The sequence below is a fragment of the Aquila chrysaetos genome, chromosome 4, assembly GCF_900496995.4.
Source record: "Aquila chrysaetos chrysaetos chromosome 4, bAquChr1.4, whole genome shotgun sequence".
Classification (NCBI taxonomy): domain Eukaryota; kingdom Metazoa; phylum Chordata; class Aves; order Accipitriformes; family Accipitridae; genus Aquila; species Aquila chrysaetos.
The window spans coordinates 23,892,293-23,911,733 of record NC_044007.1 but is presented as its reverse complement, the minus strand read 5'-3'; the positions used below and the strand labels follow the sequence as shown (position 1 = coordinate 23,911,733).

At 36.0% G+C, this 19,441-nt stretch overlaps 1 protein-coding gene across 10 annotated transcripts in view; it reads left to right on the top strand.

Annotated features, from left to right (window-relative positions):
• Nucleotides 1–19,441, top strand: part of VPS13B (vacuolar protein sorting 13 homolog B) — a 498,323-nt gene that overhangs the window by 424,461 nt on the left and 54,421 nt on the right. For all 10 annotated transcript variants that reach the window (XM_041123226.1, XM_030011504.2, XM_030011500.2 and 7 more), the window contains 2 exons: nucleotides 10,088–10,284; nucleotides 18,000–18,181. In XM_041123226.1, the coding sequence (XP_040979160.1) occupies nucleotides 10,088–10,284; nucleotides 18,000–18,181 (379 nt within the window). The remainder of the gene's footprint in view (nucleotides 1–10,087; nucleotides 10,285–17,999; nucleotides 18,182–19,441) is intronic.

Sequence of the window (19,441 nt, the reverse complement as noted above, 5' to 3'; positions counted from 1 at the left end):
AGAATTATGATCAATGTCAAAGACATTCATTTTTCCTTTTAACAGAGAATACCTCATTTTTGGCTGGGTCTGCTTCCTTTTTACTTTGCATTCCCTGTTGGGGCTACAGTGTTCAGCTGGGCATTTGAGAGTCTGGGAAAAAAGCTTTTTGGGAAACCACAAATTTTATTCATGTTTGATTTATTTCTTACATTCCCAAAGCAACAACTATTTTGGAAATCCAGATGATTTGTGTGTGACAGGTTAGTGATTTAAGTTCATAGTGTTATTAGATAATAATCTGTAAAGTTCAACCATGCTTATCGATAAACCTGTCGGATTGCAAATTTTTGAATCGACTGCCATGCAGTTCAGTACTGTCTTCAAATAATCAGACTTTTTAGATGGATGGTGAAATGATTTGTCTAGCTGTTGTGAATTGCTCAGAAGGCAGATTTGGTGCTTTGTCTGGGATTCTGCTTTTTAAAACTTATATTTCTTCTTAATTCTACCTTTTGATGTTATTCAAAATTACTGTACAACTCATACTACTACTATACATAGACTTTATATAGTGTTTTTATGACATCTACTGTGTGAAGAGTTGCAACAAGCTTGAAACAAAATAATACAGTATAATTATTGAACATATCTGATCATAAACTAGAACTGTAATGAATGCCTTTTATTCTAATCTAGGAAGCTGCTTTCCCGTCAGTAGAAGCAGTGTTTACATCCATGCATCTGTACAAAAATGTATGCAGGTCATCAAGTAAACAACTGGTCTGTGTAAGGGCTGTAGGCTTGCTTGTAGCCTGAGCCACTTACACTTCAGATGATCTGGATGCGAGCAAGATTTGTGATACTGGGCAGGGTTTTGCACATGTTTTTAAAGTTAAGACTCTGGCTATTAATGATAAGTATTGTCTTCATTTTCTTGCAAGAAAGGAAGTAGGGGCTAAAGGAGTTGCAGTGTTACACAGTGAGTCTTAAGCAGATGTTGAAACAGAGCCCGTTCTCTTTAGGAATTCCAGCCTTAAACATTATTTGTGAACTTCCTTGCCTGAGAGTAGGATTATCTCAGACTTTACTATTTTGTTACTGTATTTTGTGTGTATAATCTTAATTATTGTGCTGTGTGATCTTAGTGTTCACTGCATTGAGATGAGACTGTATCGTTTGGCCTACAGTTTCTGTGCAGTCTGCAGGGAGTTAAGCGTAACTCGTTGGGAATGTTAATGGAAGTTGTGCATAATTTGCCTGTGCATCACACTGAAATTTACCCTTTGGGGTTACTGAGCCAGTGAAAATTCTACCGGGTGCCAGAGGACTGACAAAACCATCAGATTATCTTAATGACAGATTTACACTTTCCTCGTGTTCTGTATTTTTCAGATTTTGTAACTCTGATTTATGAAACTTTGCAAACCCAAGTCCTTCCTCCTGTATGCTGATCTTGTGGCACTTCTTGTAGGAGTCAGGCTTTACTGTGGTGAGAATATGTGGTCAAAATAACCCGTATACCGAAAATTACGCAGTACTTTATGTATTAATAGACCGCTACCCTCAATCCCAGAGGTGACTACGTTTCAACAGCATAGTGCTTATAGTATTAATAAATGCTGAAGCTTAGAAAATGAAAAGCCTTAAATAAAATCTGGAAGATTGTTCCTGTATCAGAAAAAGAGAATAAGGAGTATTGCAAGAAGTAGGTAAGTCCCTAATGTAAGATCTCATATCTATATACTTTTGTTTCTCGATACTTGCAACAATAAATTAAGACCCTAATAAATTAAATACTGTTGCTTTTGCTATTAGAAAAGCGATTGTTCTTCACATAAACTCAGTCTCAAGATGAATGACAGTTAGTAGAAAAAAATGGGTTTGACACTTAATAGTACATACATTTTCCTGTTTAAAAAGTCCTGCAGAAATCTTCTCAGTTATAGCATAGAGCTATTCTGTGCTTTCTTAACGAAAGCTGTTAGTGTGTTTAGAGTAATTTTTCCATAATGAAAAAAGCCAGTATCTGTGACAGATTACATTACTATACACACCTGCATTCGCTCTAAACCTGCTAGCCTGATAAATTGATAAGATAAGTTGGTCACATGTTGTTTTAAAAAGGCAAAGAACATAGTTGCTAATAAAGGAATGCTACATATTTCTTCTAAAAGGTTAAAAAGCATTTCTCAGGGCTCTTAAATTACCATATTCTGATACCAAGGGAAAATAAAACCTGGGCTTAGAGTCTTGTTTGTACTTAGAGGGCTTTCCGGACAGGAAGGCAATCTTGATGCAATTCAGTAAGCCACAATACCAGTGGGGCATTACAGGTGAAAAAATTGCAGCTGTACCCCTCACCACAATGTATTACAACTGTACAGTGGAATATTTCCTGTACAGAAATAGGGCTTGGTTAACTTTGTTTCCCAAGAGTAGATCACATTAAAATGTTATAAAATCATGATTTCCTGCATTTGAATACTTGTGGTTTCTCAACTGGTTCCAATATTACAAAGGGTTTTTTATAGCTTCTATTAGTTGAAGATGTATAGAAGCTTTTTTCCAAAGTCAGCTAAAAGGCAGTTATGTATTTTTAAAGAACAATTTCTCTCAGAAGACAGGAGTTTTCTTTCACATCTCTTTATTACAACTCTATTTAATATTTATTTTATAAACTGCAGTACAGATGTAAATTTAAATAAAATTAAATAAATATGCTAATAGGACCATAAATAAATTTGTTAAATGGAGTTGAAAGAGCCGAGAGATATATTATTACTCAGAAAGCAAAATAGTAGTTATTTTCATTGTTCAGCCAAAGAGCTCAGTATGGATGGGGGGGGAATTAAATTAAGCAGATATTGCATATCCAATTTTAAAGGGAGTATTTATGATGTAAATGTTCTAGCTTTAGGACAAAATTTGTTAAATCAAATTCAAAGAGAAGTAAAACAAATTCTGTGAAGAAATTATATGTTGAAAAACTTCTCCAGTGGTGGCTTCTGATTATTCCTGAGTGTTGAAAATTGAGAGTGCACCATAGTGGAATAACTTTTACTGTCCAAAATATACGGGTACGTAACATGTCAAAATTATGTCAAAGTACAGAAAACCATAATGAAAATACAAAGGATATTGAGGTGGGGGGATAGCAAATACTTTCTACAGCTAGAATGTTTTTAGTGCTAGTACTACTGCTAATCCTAACTACTAATACTAGGCTAAATTTTTACCTCACTGTAAGCCACCAAGTCCTTTTTTTTTTATTTGGACCTTCATGAAAAGAGAAAATTGGTGGTCTGTAGCTGTGCCAGGAGAGGCTGTTTTCCACACTGATATGATACAATCTTAGCCCTCAGGAAGGCTAAAAAAAATGTTGTCCAACGGGCATTTTGGTTTGTAGCACAATTTCACGATGTCAGTCACATAAGATAAACAGGAATGTGGATGTTGAAGTATCCTACAGTTGTCCAAAATGTTGTTCCATTGGTCAGATTGGATTGTGTGTGTCGTGTGAACAAGCATATTACAGAGGTTTTATTGTATTTAATATTCATTTTATTTTGAGCATATTTTCTACATAATACATTTTTCTGCAAGGTTCTTTTGCTATTTTTATATAAATAATACTGTAAAATCATATTTTAAAGTAGTGTTCTTGGTAGTTATTGCCAAGAATTTTTCCCTAATAAAAATCTGGATAAGGCTTTTTATTTCCTACTACTGCGACTTCTGTTCACCTAATGGGAGAATTGTATTTTTAAGGCAGTTGGCCCTAAACCAGTAAAATATCCTAATAACAGAATAGCTTTATTACAGAGCAATCAGTTTATTCATGCTCAGGAAGCTGGAGTTAAAATCTCAGCATGGGTTGGCGTCTGACACAAAGTGCTAGTTTGTATTGTATTCTGCCTCTCATTCACTTAGGTGGCCCTGCTCGGAGAAGATAAAACACACACACACTTCCTGTCTTCTGTGTGCGTTTTCTTGTACAGTAGTTGTTTCTGGAACAAGAATAATTTCGTTTCCAAGAGGAAGCGCCCACCATCTGAGGGACTGAGATTCAAGAAATGAACATTTATTCTGTAGAAGCCTATTTTCTACCAAAAACATGAATCAAAAGGAAGCATCGCTGAAAGCAACGTTAAGCACATTCTGTAACCCAGCTGCTAATATCTTTCTTTCTTTCTTTCTCAGCTGGGCAAGATGCATTTTGCAGCCTAAGAAATCTGCATGTGTATAGTTAAAGGTCCATTTTTTATATTGAGTTTAAAAAATATATGCACCAGTATTTAAATAATAAAACAGTAATACTTTATATACCCTTCTTTCGGCAATCTCAAAGCCATAGGCAGATGGCTGTAGCTTTTTCCTAGAGACAAAAAAGATGTCTGTGAAAAAGATGGGATTGGCTAAGAAATTGAGATATCTTAATTATTTGTCTGTGTAAATGGTAATGATGTCTGTGTCTGAGACCTGTTGGCATTATGACAATATGTATAGTGAATAATAGGTATGATCATTTATGGTAACATGACAGCTTGTGGAAGTGGACTGGTATTGGCCCTCTGCTCAGCTAGAGAGCTCAGCTATAGAAACATACCTACTTATAAGTGGTGTGCACCCAAGACTTTGCAAGTCCAAATTAGCAAAGTAGTCTAAAGCTGGGAGGATAACATCAGGTCACAGGAAAATCTAGAAGCATTCATGACCATGAAAGCCTTTTAAAAGCACATATGGATCGACAGTTACTTCTCTTCCATTGTGTCTTATTATTAGACATAACTTTAAGTGGGAATAAGGAGTATCCATGTGGTCATTAGGGTGTACAACACATGGATGAAAATATTAATATGTAACATAGCGTTAATAGATTCTGTAGCATTTCTTGACCCCTAGTTTCCAAATAGGAATTAAACGATTCTGGTACAGATACTGTGTGAAACAATATATGATGAATAATAAGAAGAAAGATCTATCACATTGTAGTGCATTAGTGGGAATACTTCATGTTGGTTATTAGCTGATAGGTTAACAAGCAGGAAATTACTTGAAGGGTGTAGGTTTTTAAGGGGATTTTTTAGTTTCTTTTTGTTTGGGGTTTTTCTTTTTTGGGGAAACATATATGATGGAGGTTTCAGCTCTGCTGAAATTGAGACAGGCTCTATTTGTAGAGAGCTGATGTATGTTCACAGAGGTGATTCTCATCATGTCTATGTTAGTGTAATATATATGAAGGTTTTTTTCTTAAAATAGAGCAAAATGAGAGATTCACAGAGAATAGGAATCCACACTCTCCTAATTAAAAAGATTGCTGTTCCCAGGAAACTATTTCAGCTGAGTTGTTTCTTTGTGTCCTGCACTCACAAGGAGCAGGACTGGAACTGTCACTTGGAGGCAACTGCTTTCCCTCCTATCAGAATTTGTTAATACACCATTTTCATTCTTCACCAGAACAGTGCCACTCAATTTTCGGCTCTCCCATGTCTACAGTCCACAGCAGTAAAGAGAAAAAGGAGGAATCTTCAAATTCTCTGCTTTGTTTTAAATGTATTTATCTTATTAACAGCTTTTGTTATAAGTAGAGTTTAGGCTGTTTTCATGTAGCTTTTCACTACTGCTTCTGATCTCTGTTGTTAATGCTGCTGGGGAAAAAAAAGGCATTTGACTGCTGTTTTGCTCTCTACTGCCATAATCATCCTTCTAAATAAGTGTTTGTGCCATAGTACGTGGTTTTCTTGCAAAATGGAACTTGGACAGTCTTTGTTAAATCTGAGCCCACAGTTAAATAATAGTTTTATGCACACGTAAGTGACAGGGGCTGTACAGTAATGGTTCTGTTTGCGTTTTACAGGTGAATAAAATCATTGCAATTAAAACTTTCTTTGAGAGCTAGGAGAGATGACAAAAAGCTATAGAGAAGTGTCTGTTGCAGAAGCATGCTTGTTGTTTAGCAAAGAAGTTTGTGGTTAGATATGCTTCATTAGTGTTTAGTTTTATAGAGGCAACACTAGCAGTCACATTTTCTGAGAGTAACAATTATCTGAATTATAGCTTAGGTTTTATTCAAATATTTTAAGGTAAAAGTACCATATTTAATTCTACATATGGGGAATTTTTTGTTGCAGCTAATTCACTTATTCCCACTGCCTATGACTCAGTTCTGGCGTTATAGCCCATTTCCAGGCTTTCACAACTATTATTTTTGGCAGCTAATATTGCCCAGAGCTACCATCTTTCCTTAAACTTATCCAGATCAGGCATTAGTAATAAACCCCTTAGAACAAATAAAGTTAGATATGTAGGAATCAAAGATTCTAAGTCAACTAAGTCTTTTGCAAGCTTCAAACTAGAAGGCTTACAGTTTGGACAGTCCCAAAGCATGAGCTGTATTTTGTATAGGCAATCGCATAAAGCGTGACTTTGACTTTTTACTTCTAATGTGCAGATGATGCCTTGAAACATACTGTCTCTTGCTCTGGTAGATTTCTTGACATATTACAACACAGCTAGGAAAAAATTCACGAGGAAAAATAAAGAGGAATAATCTTTTCAACATGCTTACCAGCCTGCTTTAATTGTTAGGTGATAGGTTCTTTCTGGCTACTGCTGAGTCCAGCAGTCATTCCTGTGCCTTTCCAAATTCTTCATAATTCACTTAAGAGGTTACCATGAAGTTTCTAAAAGGCAAATACATTATGTTAGGTTATACCAGAGCCTGAAGAGGAGTTATTACTTCTTTATGGCATAATAATTGTTTTGATCATTTTATTTTGCCATATTTTCCTCAAGATAAGTTTCAGTATTTCTACCACCTACTGAGTGGGTGGAAATATTGAAGTACATACCTTTTTTTTTTTTTTTTTAACAGTATCTATGAAATCTGTTTTGTGGTTTTTTTCAAGTTTTGATCTGCCTTTATTTTCAATCTTTATTTTCAATCTCTCTATATTACTTTCCTCTAGCCTTACTGATAGTTTTATGTTTTTCATATTGTAGTGCCACTTATGAAATTCCTTTACTGTGCTCTTTAACTTGTTCTTCCAGCTCATTAATCTTATTGGGAATAGAATTCATCACCTTGCTTAGCCTCTTTTAAAATGCCCACTACTTGCCATTCTGATCCAATTTTGTGAGATTCTCATTAGGGAGACTTGTATATTAAAAAAAAAAGCTTTGTTGTGAGATGTAATCTAAAAGAAATAAATATCCTAAATAATAGGATAGCTTTACAAGAGTTTTGTTGCACATGTGTTACTCAACAGCATTGACAAGAAAAGATAACTTACGTCTTGATAGGCAATGGGAAGCTCAAGACCAAACCAAGTATTCAAATATATTGAATAAGACTCTTAAAAACTCTCAAGGTATTTTAAAGACTGAGATTTAAAAATATGCAGAAATATATACTGCTGTATGCAGAAGTACCTGTGCAACCATGAAAGGCTGCAACCTTTTGTCAGAAATGATACAGATCCTTTAGTAATGATATAATTCCAAGACCTTATGCTATAGGAAATATGCCAAGTATTGCAATATTTTAAATAAAATAAAAAGTTTTATCACCAGTGGAACCTGTGGAGGTTTAGAAAAGAAGTATGTGAATGACTCCACAATGTAGTATGAAAGATAGCGGATACTGGAAGTTGCTGTTTATGTGTTCATAGTTAACATAGGGGAATTCCTTGGGTATATCCATAATTGAAGGGTAGGAACATTACTGTGGTGCTGCAATTTTGAGTATTTGTCCACAGGCATTAAAGGTTAAAATAATTCAGCACTGAGAAGTTTTGAAGAAATCTAGAACTCCATAGTGACACTAAGAGCAAAAAGAATATATGTAATATAGTGTGACTTTGAAATATGGCTACAAACACAATAATGTAATATTTCATATTGCTGCTGTTGTGCACAGCACCATTGTAGAGTTAGCAACACTGAACCAAGAAAGATATTTTCTGGGTCATCAAGCCCAGCCTCCTCCTATCAGGGCAATGCTTGTTACTGTCTCCATCTTATTAACAAATCAAGCTTTTAAAAGCAGCTGTCATGAGCACCAAGGCTGTCCTTAAACTTCCTTATCTTTTTCTGTTTGGCTTTCTAGCCTTACACTTTATTCACAGAGCAACTCAGTTTTGACCCATAATTTCTATAGACATTTTCCTCTCTTAACTGTTTCTCTGCTGAGGTGTCTGGGTAGAGCAATCATGTTCCTTTTTGTTTTCCTTCATTTGGTCCTCAACTCTGCACAGATCCCAGTGTGAGTTAACACAGTTTTAACATGAAGATTTGGAATTGTGTGCCATATTTCAGGCGAGGCCCCACTGGTGTCTTATACAACTCAATTAATATTTGTCCTTGACTTTTGGAAATATCTCACCTGATGTCTCTCAGGATAGCATTTACTTTTTCCAGGCATCATCATACTGCCTCATAGTTTTCCAGCTGACATTTACATATCTTCACCATTTCCAATTGAATATGCAGCTTATAAACAAATGTGCTGCTATCTTTACATATATGATGTGTGCTTTTTAATGTTAAATCAATCCCTTTTTCTCAGACTCTAGCCTTTGAAATTAAATCAGCATTCCTGATTGATACTGCTATGCTACTCTGTGTTACGTATGTGACTGGCATCAGAATTTTGCTGGCAGTTATCAAGTGCTTTTTTCTTTTTTCTTTTTTCCCTTCTGTCCTGACCTAAGAAAAAATTTAGTGAGTGTGGTTGCTTTTTTCAATCTTCAGGTATCATTGTGACTTGACAGATGTAGTAAAAATCCATGTTTCAAGCTCTGTGGTTCCACATGTTAATTCTTCCAGAATTCTTTGGTGATTATTTATGTTCCCTTGCCCTCCCCAGCTTGAACTACTGAGCGCCCTGAATTTTCCTTCTTAACCTTCATTCCTGTTAATTAATCAGCCTGCTGTCGCCTCCATGTGCATTATAGTCCTTACTGAGTAACAAGGAAGAATACTTACAGAGCTTTTTCTAGCTGTGCCTCCATTTACTTGCATCTCTGCCACATTCTTACTTTTTTCCTGGTTATATATATTTATGTATGTATGTCTACACACAGACACACAGGGATAAAAAAGGTAATAGCACATACACATTCATTTTTTTACTATTTGCTTTATGTCAACTTGCCTTTTAATATTTCTTGAGCATGTACAAGTGCCGTAACTGTGGATTTCTGTATCTTAATTCTAAAATCTTTATATCTTACTGAGTTTGCATTGATTTTAAATTCATATTCTCATTCACTTTCATGCTATTACCACCCCCACTCCAAAAAAGGCAGCCTAAGACATAAACCTTTAAAATCTATGCTTTTATTAAAATTTGTTTGCTATTGTCTTTAGAAATGTCTCTAATAACTTTCTCTCCAGTTCAGTGATGCATCCAGGAATAATCCAAGTGGCTTATTTACAGACTTAAAATTAGGGATGTGATTAAACAGAAGCTACTATGTATTCATTGGGTTTCGATTCTCAAAATCACACAGTTGTCTAAATAGCACATTCCATAAAAGAAAAGATCATGTGATTACAAGTACTTCATGATTTGTCCCAGGATTTTTATTCATGTGTTGGCCCTCCACAAGGCATTGTTTTGCCTCTCATCATTTTTACTCTCCATCTTTGATAATTTTAATATGACAATAAATGGGTAATTACTAAATTGATATTTTGTTATGCAATAAAATTAAAAGAGCTAGTTCAAGCAAAAAAAAATTTTAATGATGATTAGAATGTCCTTGATACTATGATTTGATGACATCTGGTGGATTTTTCAGCTGCATAATACAAATAATGATTAGTTGAATTGTCTTTGTTATCCTTAGGTTCTGTGGAACAAGTAACAACTTCTGTACCTAGTAAGAGAAAGTTTGGAGTGTTATACTGCAATGACGTTCTAAAAACATGTTAATTTAAGTCAAGACAGCACAGCATCTAAGTAATGGTTACAATTCTGATTTTCTATATGACAGCTTACTTTATTTAGTTTAGTTAGTCTTGCACTTTTAGCATGTACAGTAAATCCCATTATATTTGCAATCAAGCATAAAGTAATTATGCCTTCTCCCTTTTATCACAGATTCCTTGCAGCTTGGAGTACTGGGATGAGCTTCAGAAATCATTTGTTGCATTCCGGGAATTCAGTCTATCAGAAAGCAAAGTCTGTGAACTACAGCTGCCCAGCATCAACCTTGTGAATGATCAGAAAGAGCTCATAGCCTCCGATCTGTGGAGGATTGTCCTGAACAGCAGTCAGAACGTGGCTGATGACCAAAGGTAATTTTAAAGGAGAAGGAAAAACCAGAAATCTAATGCTACACCCTTGAGAGATCTTTTTCAAGAGACTTAGGAAATAAGATACTGTTTTCATATGTGGTAAGAGTAGCTGGTCTTAAATGAGCTTCAGACTGTAGTTCACCTTCACGCAAGGGCATGAAGTGTGCACAAAAAGAGCTCTCTTTCAGCTTTATAGGCAGCCTGGCAGCATCATATTCATCTATTTTCTGAATACAAGGGTTACTGAAGACAAATAGGCCATATCCTGAAACCTCTTAGCTGCACAACGCAATAAAATTAGCTAATTAACTAAAGAAGGATGAGGCGCAATCCATTGTGTAATGTAATAGTAAACATTCTTCTTCCATACACTCCCATACATCACCTTTATTCTGTCCTCAGTGCAAGTCAATTACTAAAATAAGCCAAGTGTCTATTTTAAATATGCTAAACAAAACTTTAGTACTTAAAGAGCATTATTATTCACACAGCTTGCTTACTGTGCTAACAGTAAAAAAATTTAATCGGTGTTTTCAAACACTGGGGATCCATTTTTCATTATGTTTACAGCTGGAAACAACGTACAATGACAGATATTCACTCTGTTTGCATTCATTCAGTTTTGATTCATATGTAGAGTAAGAAGAAATGAGTACAAGCTCTCCCCACAAACAGCAATGGAATTGCTTTCAAAGACTTTCTTAACTTTTTATAGTTAGAGCAGAAAACCCAGAATTACCCTGTTGGATCGTTGGTATTTGCTGATTGTTGCTGCCTGTGTATGAACACATGCTTGAATGAGTGTGTAGCATCCACATATATGTTATGTGAAGCTACAGAATTCAGAGAAATCAGGAAATATGAACATGGCTAACAAAATCAATGAAGACAATTAAACATCTGGTTTCCATTAATAGTATCAGGTTGGAAGTGATTTCTTGATGTTAATTGTGAAAGAATGCATTTTCATCATTGAGAAGTTAAGTGTTTTAGACAAGGTTAATTCCTCTGAATGTGGGACCTTGGCAAAATTGCCTTCCTGGTCAGCTTAACACCACAGAAATGTGAACTCGGTGGGAACTGAAAATGAAGTACTGAAATTTAGTAGATTTTTTCCATCGAGGCATTTGGCACTGTAATCACATTTATTGTTTTCTGCTCAAATAGGGTTCATCACTATATGCAATTTCATTCAGGGAGCTCTGATAAGCTAATGAGTTGTAATTGTTCAGAAAAAGGCTAGGGTTAAAATGAAATACAAATAAGTAAAAAACAATATAAAACCAGTTTGGACTGTGACTAACGTCAGAAACATTTTACAGCACATGAGTTCACCTGCCTAGAAGGTCTAAACTCCTGAGTTTTCAGCTGGGAGGCTGCAGGCCTGCTCCACAATAGCAACAATCCTCAGTGGTATCGGAGTGTTTAATTATAAAGGGGTAGAAATATCCTAATGGCCTGGAGGTACCAGAACACTCCAAGGAAGACAATTGCTCTGTCCACAGCAGTGATGTTAGAAGCACTATGTCCTCCAGATTGTGTGTGTATGCAAAAAGCTAAAGCAAAAACTACAACTGAAAGAACAGGAATTAAACTGAAGCACTAACAGTTCACTGAATAGGGATAGCAGGAGAGGAAAGAAGGCAGCAAAAAACATGTGCCACTCTACTGAAGCATTTGAAGGTAAATAAACAGAAGAGAAAGAGGGAAGTCAAGGGAAAGTGTCTTGAACTGCCAGCTCCTTAGGCACGTGTACAGAGACTGCAGAGTCACTAGTCCTGATACTTTTGATGGCCTGAGGAATAGTTTTAAGAGGTGTAGTTTACACCTACATGAACTAACAGTAGTCTGGAAATTTAAAGATTCATGTAGGTCAGGGTGAACTCCAACCAGAAGCCAGAAACCTGTGGGGTACGTGAAGAAAACCTCTGATTTCAACCAGAGAAGAGAAAAGGTTATATTCCCTGCCTCAGCAGCAATTTCATATAGAAATTCAAACTGATCTCTCTTTATACGAACTTCAAACAAGGCTGCACTGCAAGCTTTCTTAAGGATGGCTCCAGGAAGGACTGGTGTGGAAGTAGTCCTGACCAGCCTGGGGTGATCCTTCTCAGAGAAACTTGACAGGTCAGAAAAAGAGCAGCTGTCCCTCAGAGATGAGGCTTTGACCTGTGGTGTTTGAGGCACACTGTCTCCTTCTTGGAGACAGAGCAAATCATGCCAGTCACATGTCACTGACCTGGAGGTTTTGAGATAGTTCACAAGCACTGACATACATATAGTTACAGCTACAGAACAAGTTTAAGGTAACATTTAGGCCCCAAAGGATCATGTTCTGTTAAAGGGAAGCCTTGTTTAGGAGGTGGTGACAGATACGGTGGTCCTGCAAAGAAGGCCAACCTTTCAGGACTCCTAGTAGTGTATAGGAAGTCCATGTTGGCAGTAACTTTGCTGAAACTGTGGCTTCATGAAACAAACATAATGCTACCAGTATGGATATTTTCTTGTGACCAAGCCCCCTAAAATGTATTCTGGATTCTGCTTGACCGCAAAATGCCAAACATTTTTGGGTTTGAGAGAGAAAGAGACACAGCCCCATGTCATGGTAAATTTCAATGTTAGGCTTGTTCCTAAAGCAAGCGTTTAACATGAGCTCTTCCAGACTTGTGAGAAGAGCCACAAGGAGCTGTTCTTAAAGCTGGTGCCGAGTGTTAGACCAGGGAACTTCACGGCTGGGGGATCTGCAAGTGAGAGCGAGAAGCGAAGACTGTATAAAAGTTGATCTTGGTTTTGCTGGAGACTCGTGATGATTTGACATTAATTATATGCTGTAACCATATGATTGATTAGCAAATTTAATTCACTATAAATTGTAAAGTATAGTCTTGTTGAAGTTTATTTTCTTAGTTTGATCTTGTATTTTGGGTCAGACTCGGTAACAGCTGCCATATGCATGCAGCTGCTGCTCAATGATAATATTTTTTCTTCAAATTCTGCAGGGTTTCTTTTGTGGTAACCTCTATGATATGCTAATTATTAATACCAGAGAGCTGATCACTTATGTTTTAAGTACTTTATTACTGATTCCTAACATCAGTTGTAAAGTATGAAACTTACGTGGCTCCTGTGACAGGAAAACGAGGTTTGTGAGAAGATGTGGATCCAGCTGATATGTTGAGCAGTAGCTGGCAGGGTGATGTATATCAACCAATAATGAATATGGGAATATGCAGAGATGTCATGATCCAAATCCTGTGGTATGCAAGCTCTTTCTGAGATTGATCAGGAACTAACTAGAAGTATAAAAATCAAGGAGCTATCTGGTTAAGGACATAGTATATATGTGTATGTTGTTTATTTTTAAGAATTTTGTAGACCATTCATTATTCAATGAATGTAGAAGGTTTGAATGAACATTTATGTATGTTTATTCAATGAATGAACAAATCTGAAGTCCTGAGTAAAATAATTTAGCATCCCATTGGGGATTAAGTATAGTGTCTATGGAAGGAATTATATATGGCATAAATGACTGTTTATGGAAGACCTTAAAATGGAGGATTAAAAGGAAATTATCACAGAATAAGTTATTTTTATAGGTTGCATTTTCATGTTGCAGGATTAGCAAATTATAATAAAATTACTTTTACTTAAAGCTCTGTTTGGTTGGTGAGACACTAAAGCTCCTCCCTGGTTTGGTTGGGAGGGGTTTATCATCCTTTGTTTAAATGGGTTATGTTACAAGATGTTTTATATATTTGTGCATCTCCTGTGGAATGTAAACAGTATTTATATAATTACTGACATACTAATGTGAAATAGTAATTGAAAATGCCTTAAGATACAAACCATGAAACAAGTACAAAAACTTTTAAATAAGCCTTAAATTGCTACTTTTTTAAAATTAAAGTGAGGAATCATGATCATGTTTCTTACTAATTGTTTTAGCTTTTATTCAATGTAAATGATGTACTGGATTTTGACCTCTAACAATTTGGGTTCAGACCAGCATTTGAGTCATAAATTAAATGAGTTAAGTGGTCTCTTTCTTCTTCCCAGTGGATATTTTCCCATGTTGTGGTTTCATCACAAATGGCAGTTTTGGTTTAAATATTCCACTCTTAAAATAACAAGAATAATGCAGGTCAATGTTAAGTCATTGTTCCCAGTTGTCATATATTTAACTTGAACCGCTTTGCATGATTTGAAACTATCATACTCTATAACATATAATGACTTTGAATGTAGGTATTTTCCATTTTAAAAATTCTGGTATTTCACAGGATTGAAAAAAAAAAAAAGGAAAGAAAAAAAATTTCTGGTATTAAAGTCAGGTCAGTTTTATTTAGAATTTCCTCTGGTTTTGCTACACCCACCCCTCAGCACGTTGTGCCAAACACAAAGCAGTAGAAGCTGGTTATTCCTTTTCTCCCCAGCTGAAAAACTGGGCAGTCCACACTGCGTTTTGTAGCTCCAAAGCAGCCAAGAGAAGGGGGGTGGGGGGTGGGGGGGGGGTATATTGTATTCATATGGTGCACAGATTTTGATTTCACAGTCAGATCTACCGCTGATATTAATGCTCCTACTGTTGTTCACCAAGACTTAATAGAAGTTTCCTGGGTTTTCAGCTAACACTGCTTTATTTTCTGTTTGTGCACAGCATGTGATGAAGGACTGTGTCTTTGATTTCTGTGTTGTATGCAAGGTAAAAGGAGAAGGTAACAGTGCTAAAAGTCTGATGGAAGTCTACCTAGGCAAAAAGTTTAAATGGCATTTAATTTAAAATTGGAGGGTCATAGTAATGATGGTAAGGACTACACTCACCCTTTAAAAACTGTTCATTCAATATTATGATCTCTGATTACAGTTCTTTTTTAAGGCAATACTATAGTAATTTGGATGCTGCTCTTTAGTATATTTTGTACTGTAACTGGTTTATACTGTTACTCTGTTTTTATTTTCATAACGACATGAGGACTGTAATTCTGGATATGGTTTCTGGTTGAGTAAAAATCAAATTAACCCCTTCACAGATAAAACAGTAACACTTGAACAAAGTCTGGGCAGATAAAAGAACAGTGATGAAAGAATCCGTGTTGCATTTCTTTTCAGATGATTTCTAGAAGGTGATCTTCTCTCTGTAGAGTGACTTTCCCTTCTAAAACATGGTCTAGCCCACACTGTCCTGCTCCTCTCAGTCCTCCACAGCCAGTCCTTGTCCCTCCCTAGCACAGGAAAGGTTGCAAGGCCAGTGCTGTCCCAGGGAGTAACATTGTCCCACCTGCATTTGCTGTTTCTCTCTGTTTAGATTTTTAAGCATGTGGTTGGACTCTGAACTTTGTTAGGGAATTGTTTTAGTGGTGGGTCTTTTGGGTTTCTAAGGTGACTCTCCATGAAGAAACAAAAAGCAGTTTTGAATCTTTTTGTTCCAAACATTTTAAGTTCCAGAATATTACCTCTGCTTGGTCTGCTGCTTGTGGGACAGAAAAATTGGAGTAATGTATGGGTAAATGCTTTAAACTTTTTCCCTGGTGTGAAGCTTCTGCCACATTTCCTCCTGCATCAAGCATGTCATGTTGCCCTGTAATCATTGTGGTTATGAGTAAGAAATGACAAAGGTCCCATCACAGTAAAATGCTCGATAAATAAAAAAACAGGTATATTAAATAAGAATTTGGAGGGGTTTGTTTGGTTTTTATTTTATGAAAATATTCATCTCCAAAAAACCATATCTAAGGAAATAAAAATGCTAAGTCACTGAGAGGTGACTCAAGGAATCGGTTTCCAAGGAAAAGAAATTTATAATTTCAGAATAAACCTCAAATTTCAGAAATAAATATCCTTCCTTTTTACTGCAGTTAGTATTATAGCTGTTTGTGCAAATTAAGTCTTAATTTAGAATGTCAAAGTGTAATTATTTTTTTTAAAGTTCCTCGTAGTTTGGTTAACATTTGTTTGCACCCCTCTACCCTTTTTCTGTTTTCATTCCATATGTCCCTGAACTTCTGTTCCTAATCAAAATGCAATGAGCAAAAATTCTTAAAATATTGACAGTTATTCTGAGAGAACTAACCAGTTTCACAGATTAAAAAATATTTCATGGTCTAAATCAGCATATGAATTTTGGTGGCTTTTGGATTTGCCTCCATGCTTTGTTCCAACAATCTAAAGAATATCCATGGCAGAGCAAAGAAAAGCATCCCATTTCTCTGACCCTAGTCCAGTCCCACAGATGTTTTATCATGTGAATACAAAGAATAATTTTATTTCCAAAGATGCCAGCTATCAAAAGGCTTACAACACCACTTTTGAAATGTGAACAGGCAAGTTGAAGAGGTAAAGGAGCACAAGAAAGCAGCTAAAAATCTGATTAATTGATCTATTTTTCATCCTTCACCAACCTAATCCATTCTTGATATCCTGTCTTGATTCTTTGATAATTATCTAATTTTAGTTGGCTTTTACTGCCACACAAGTATTTTAATTCATGTTCCCAAATCTGAAGTTGGATTTAAGCTCCATAAATAAATACCATACTAGCTAGTTACCATAATACAAAATAATACTGATAAATTTACCTATCCGTGGAATTCTACACATTTGCAGCTGAATGTTTTGAGTACCTACTATATTTGTGCATAATTTTGCAGTAACATGCATGGAATGATGAAAAATTTGGTCCTAAAAGCATAAGACGTTGCGTTGAAAGCCAATGTTCAAATTTAACCTTGAGTTTGAATTTAAAATATGTTTAAAATGTCAGTGAAAATCTATTCATGGTGCTTTATACAAGGTAATTACTTTCTGACAAAAATAGTAAGTTGGCCTTAGTTAATCCTTTGTTAAAATTTATTTTAAAAATAAAAGCAGTATTTGACTGAGGATGTGGATTTAGTTTTCTTGAATCAAGTCTGTGCTTTTAAACTAAAACTCTTTAGTGCCAAACTGCAAAGGGAGTGAGAATAAGGAACATTAAGGATAGATTTGGCTTAAATTAGAAAGTTTATTTGTACTTCAGTGGTGTCTTAGCAACCTATGGAATTGTGATGTAGTGTTAGTTTCTCTCAAGAGACTGAAAGATAATGCTTGGAAATTCATGGCGTCAGGAGCACGGCTATGAAAAAAAAATCAGTGGGGTGGCATTTTAAATGTATAGTTAATATGTTGTAATAGGTGCTAGTAAAAGGCTCCAGGCTGAGCTTATAACACTTGGAGATTCTTTTTAAATGATGACTGTAGAGTGAGAAGGGCAAAGGAAAGAAAGCTTACAGGGACCGGGTTTATGTGTAGAAGTAGTTTGATGGTTGTGAGTTGGTTTCCTTAAAATAAAATGAAAAAAATAATTCTCTTGAAAAGATTAACTTTCAGCTCATTCTTATAGCTTTAATAATGGTAATGTACTCTGTTTATCTCTTTCAAGAATTAAAGATACGCAGTATATTTTGGTTTTCTTTTCTGTAAATATGCTTCACTTCTGTGGTTCAAGTGTTTCAGTTTGTAAATTGAAAGTGCAGTGTGACAAAAGCGTTGTTGGATTGCAATCTTGTCTGCTATGTTTTGCTTGGGAAAAAGTACATGCACTAACATTAGCAGTTAAAAGAAAACAATGACATTGGCTGTGTCAGAAAACCGACATGGAACATGGTCAAGTCCTACTGTAAAGCAATAAAGTCCTGGAAGTGCTGAACTACTACTTTGTTATCTACCTTCTGCAGCTCAGACAGTGAATCTGGCTCACAAAGCATGTGCGATCAGCTTGTAACCCCCACGGCGTTAGCGGCCTGTACCAGGGTTGACTCCTGTTTTACTCCTTGGTTTGTGCCATCACTAAGTGTATTGATCCAGTTTACTTATTTGGAAGTCCACCTCTGCCATCATCTTGATCAACTAGGCACAGGTATGTACTCCTTTATGTAGAATAATAAAAGCATATAGTTCATACATGCTGCTTAATGACTGGTTTGCTGTCTGTAGTCCCCATTTCCTCATTCAAACAGGCATTCTTGAAATAAATTATCACCAGCAGCCACCAGTGGTACAGACTTCAGGGTAAAACTGATGACTTCCATGCATTGAGAAAGTACATCCAGTAGGCAGTGGGGCTGACTGGTCAGCCCCCTTCCTCCCTCTGGAATGGGTAACTGTAGAAGCCATCCGTTTTTCGTAGTCTGATTAGTGACAGCAGGTGCCACTTCAGTTTTGAGCCATCTTAGTGGATGAATTTAATCTTTCAAATTTTCCAGCATATTAACAGTACTATTAAAATATTTGAAGATTTTGCAACCCCCTTAGTAAGAATTCCTTGGTAGAGCTCTGAGAACTGCAGATTTAACTGTTATTTCAATTATGATTACTTTTGGAGCTACATCTGGTTTTGTTCAGTGCTCTCTGTCATTGCATTAATGGCAAATACATTCCAAGAAATCTTTAGATTATTGTCTGATTTTCAAATGCCAGGAATGCTTTCCATGGAAGATGAGCAAATATCTTAGATAATTTTGACAGGGACAGCTTGCTTCATGAGTAGTTTTTGTGTCTCTGCAGGTATTATAATACATTCATTATCAAATCATAGTAAGACTGACACTCAACGTCTAGCAAATAATTTCTTGTCTATCAGCTACCTCTATCAGTACATAATCTTCCTCACTATTACACTCCAATTCCAGATGCTGGATCTTTAAAATTACATGTACTGGAAAAAGCAAAAATCAGATTAAAATCAAACCCAGCTGTTTCATTTCTTAACAGCGACTGAGTTTATGCTGATGCTGCTGTTGTTCTTGTTATAGCACCTAAAGGCCTTAAGTTTTGGGGCTCTGTTGTGCTATGTTATATGCAAAGGGAGCACAAAAGTTATTGTATCCATTATGATTTTGTAGAATAATAGGGCTTGATCCTGGAAAGTGATGAGTGTTTTGGTTCCAAATCTGTAGAGCACTTGAGCATATGCTAATTTTAAGCATGTGAGTAGTTCCAGCAACATAAATAACAACATCAATGGTTATACTCTCATGCTTAATGTTGCACAAGTGGTGTACGTGCCTTGCAGTGTCTGCTGCCACAGTGCTCAGCACTTTGCAGGACTGAGACTTCAGTGAACGCGATAAAATCTTTTTTATGATATATTTCTCATGCTTTAGTCTCGGGATACTGT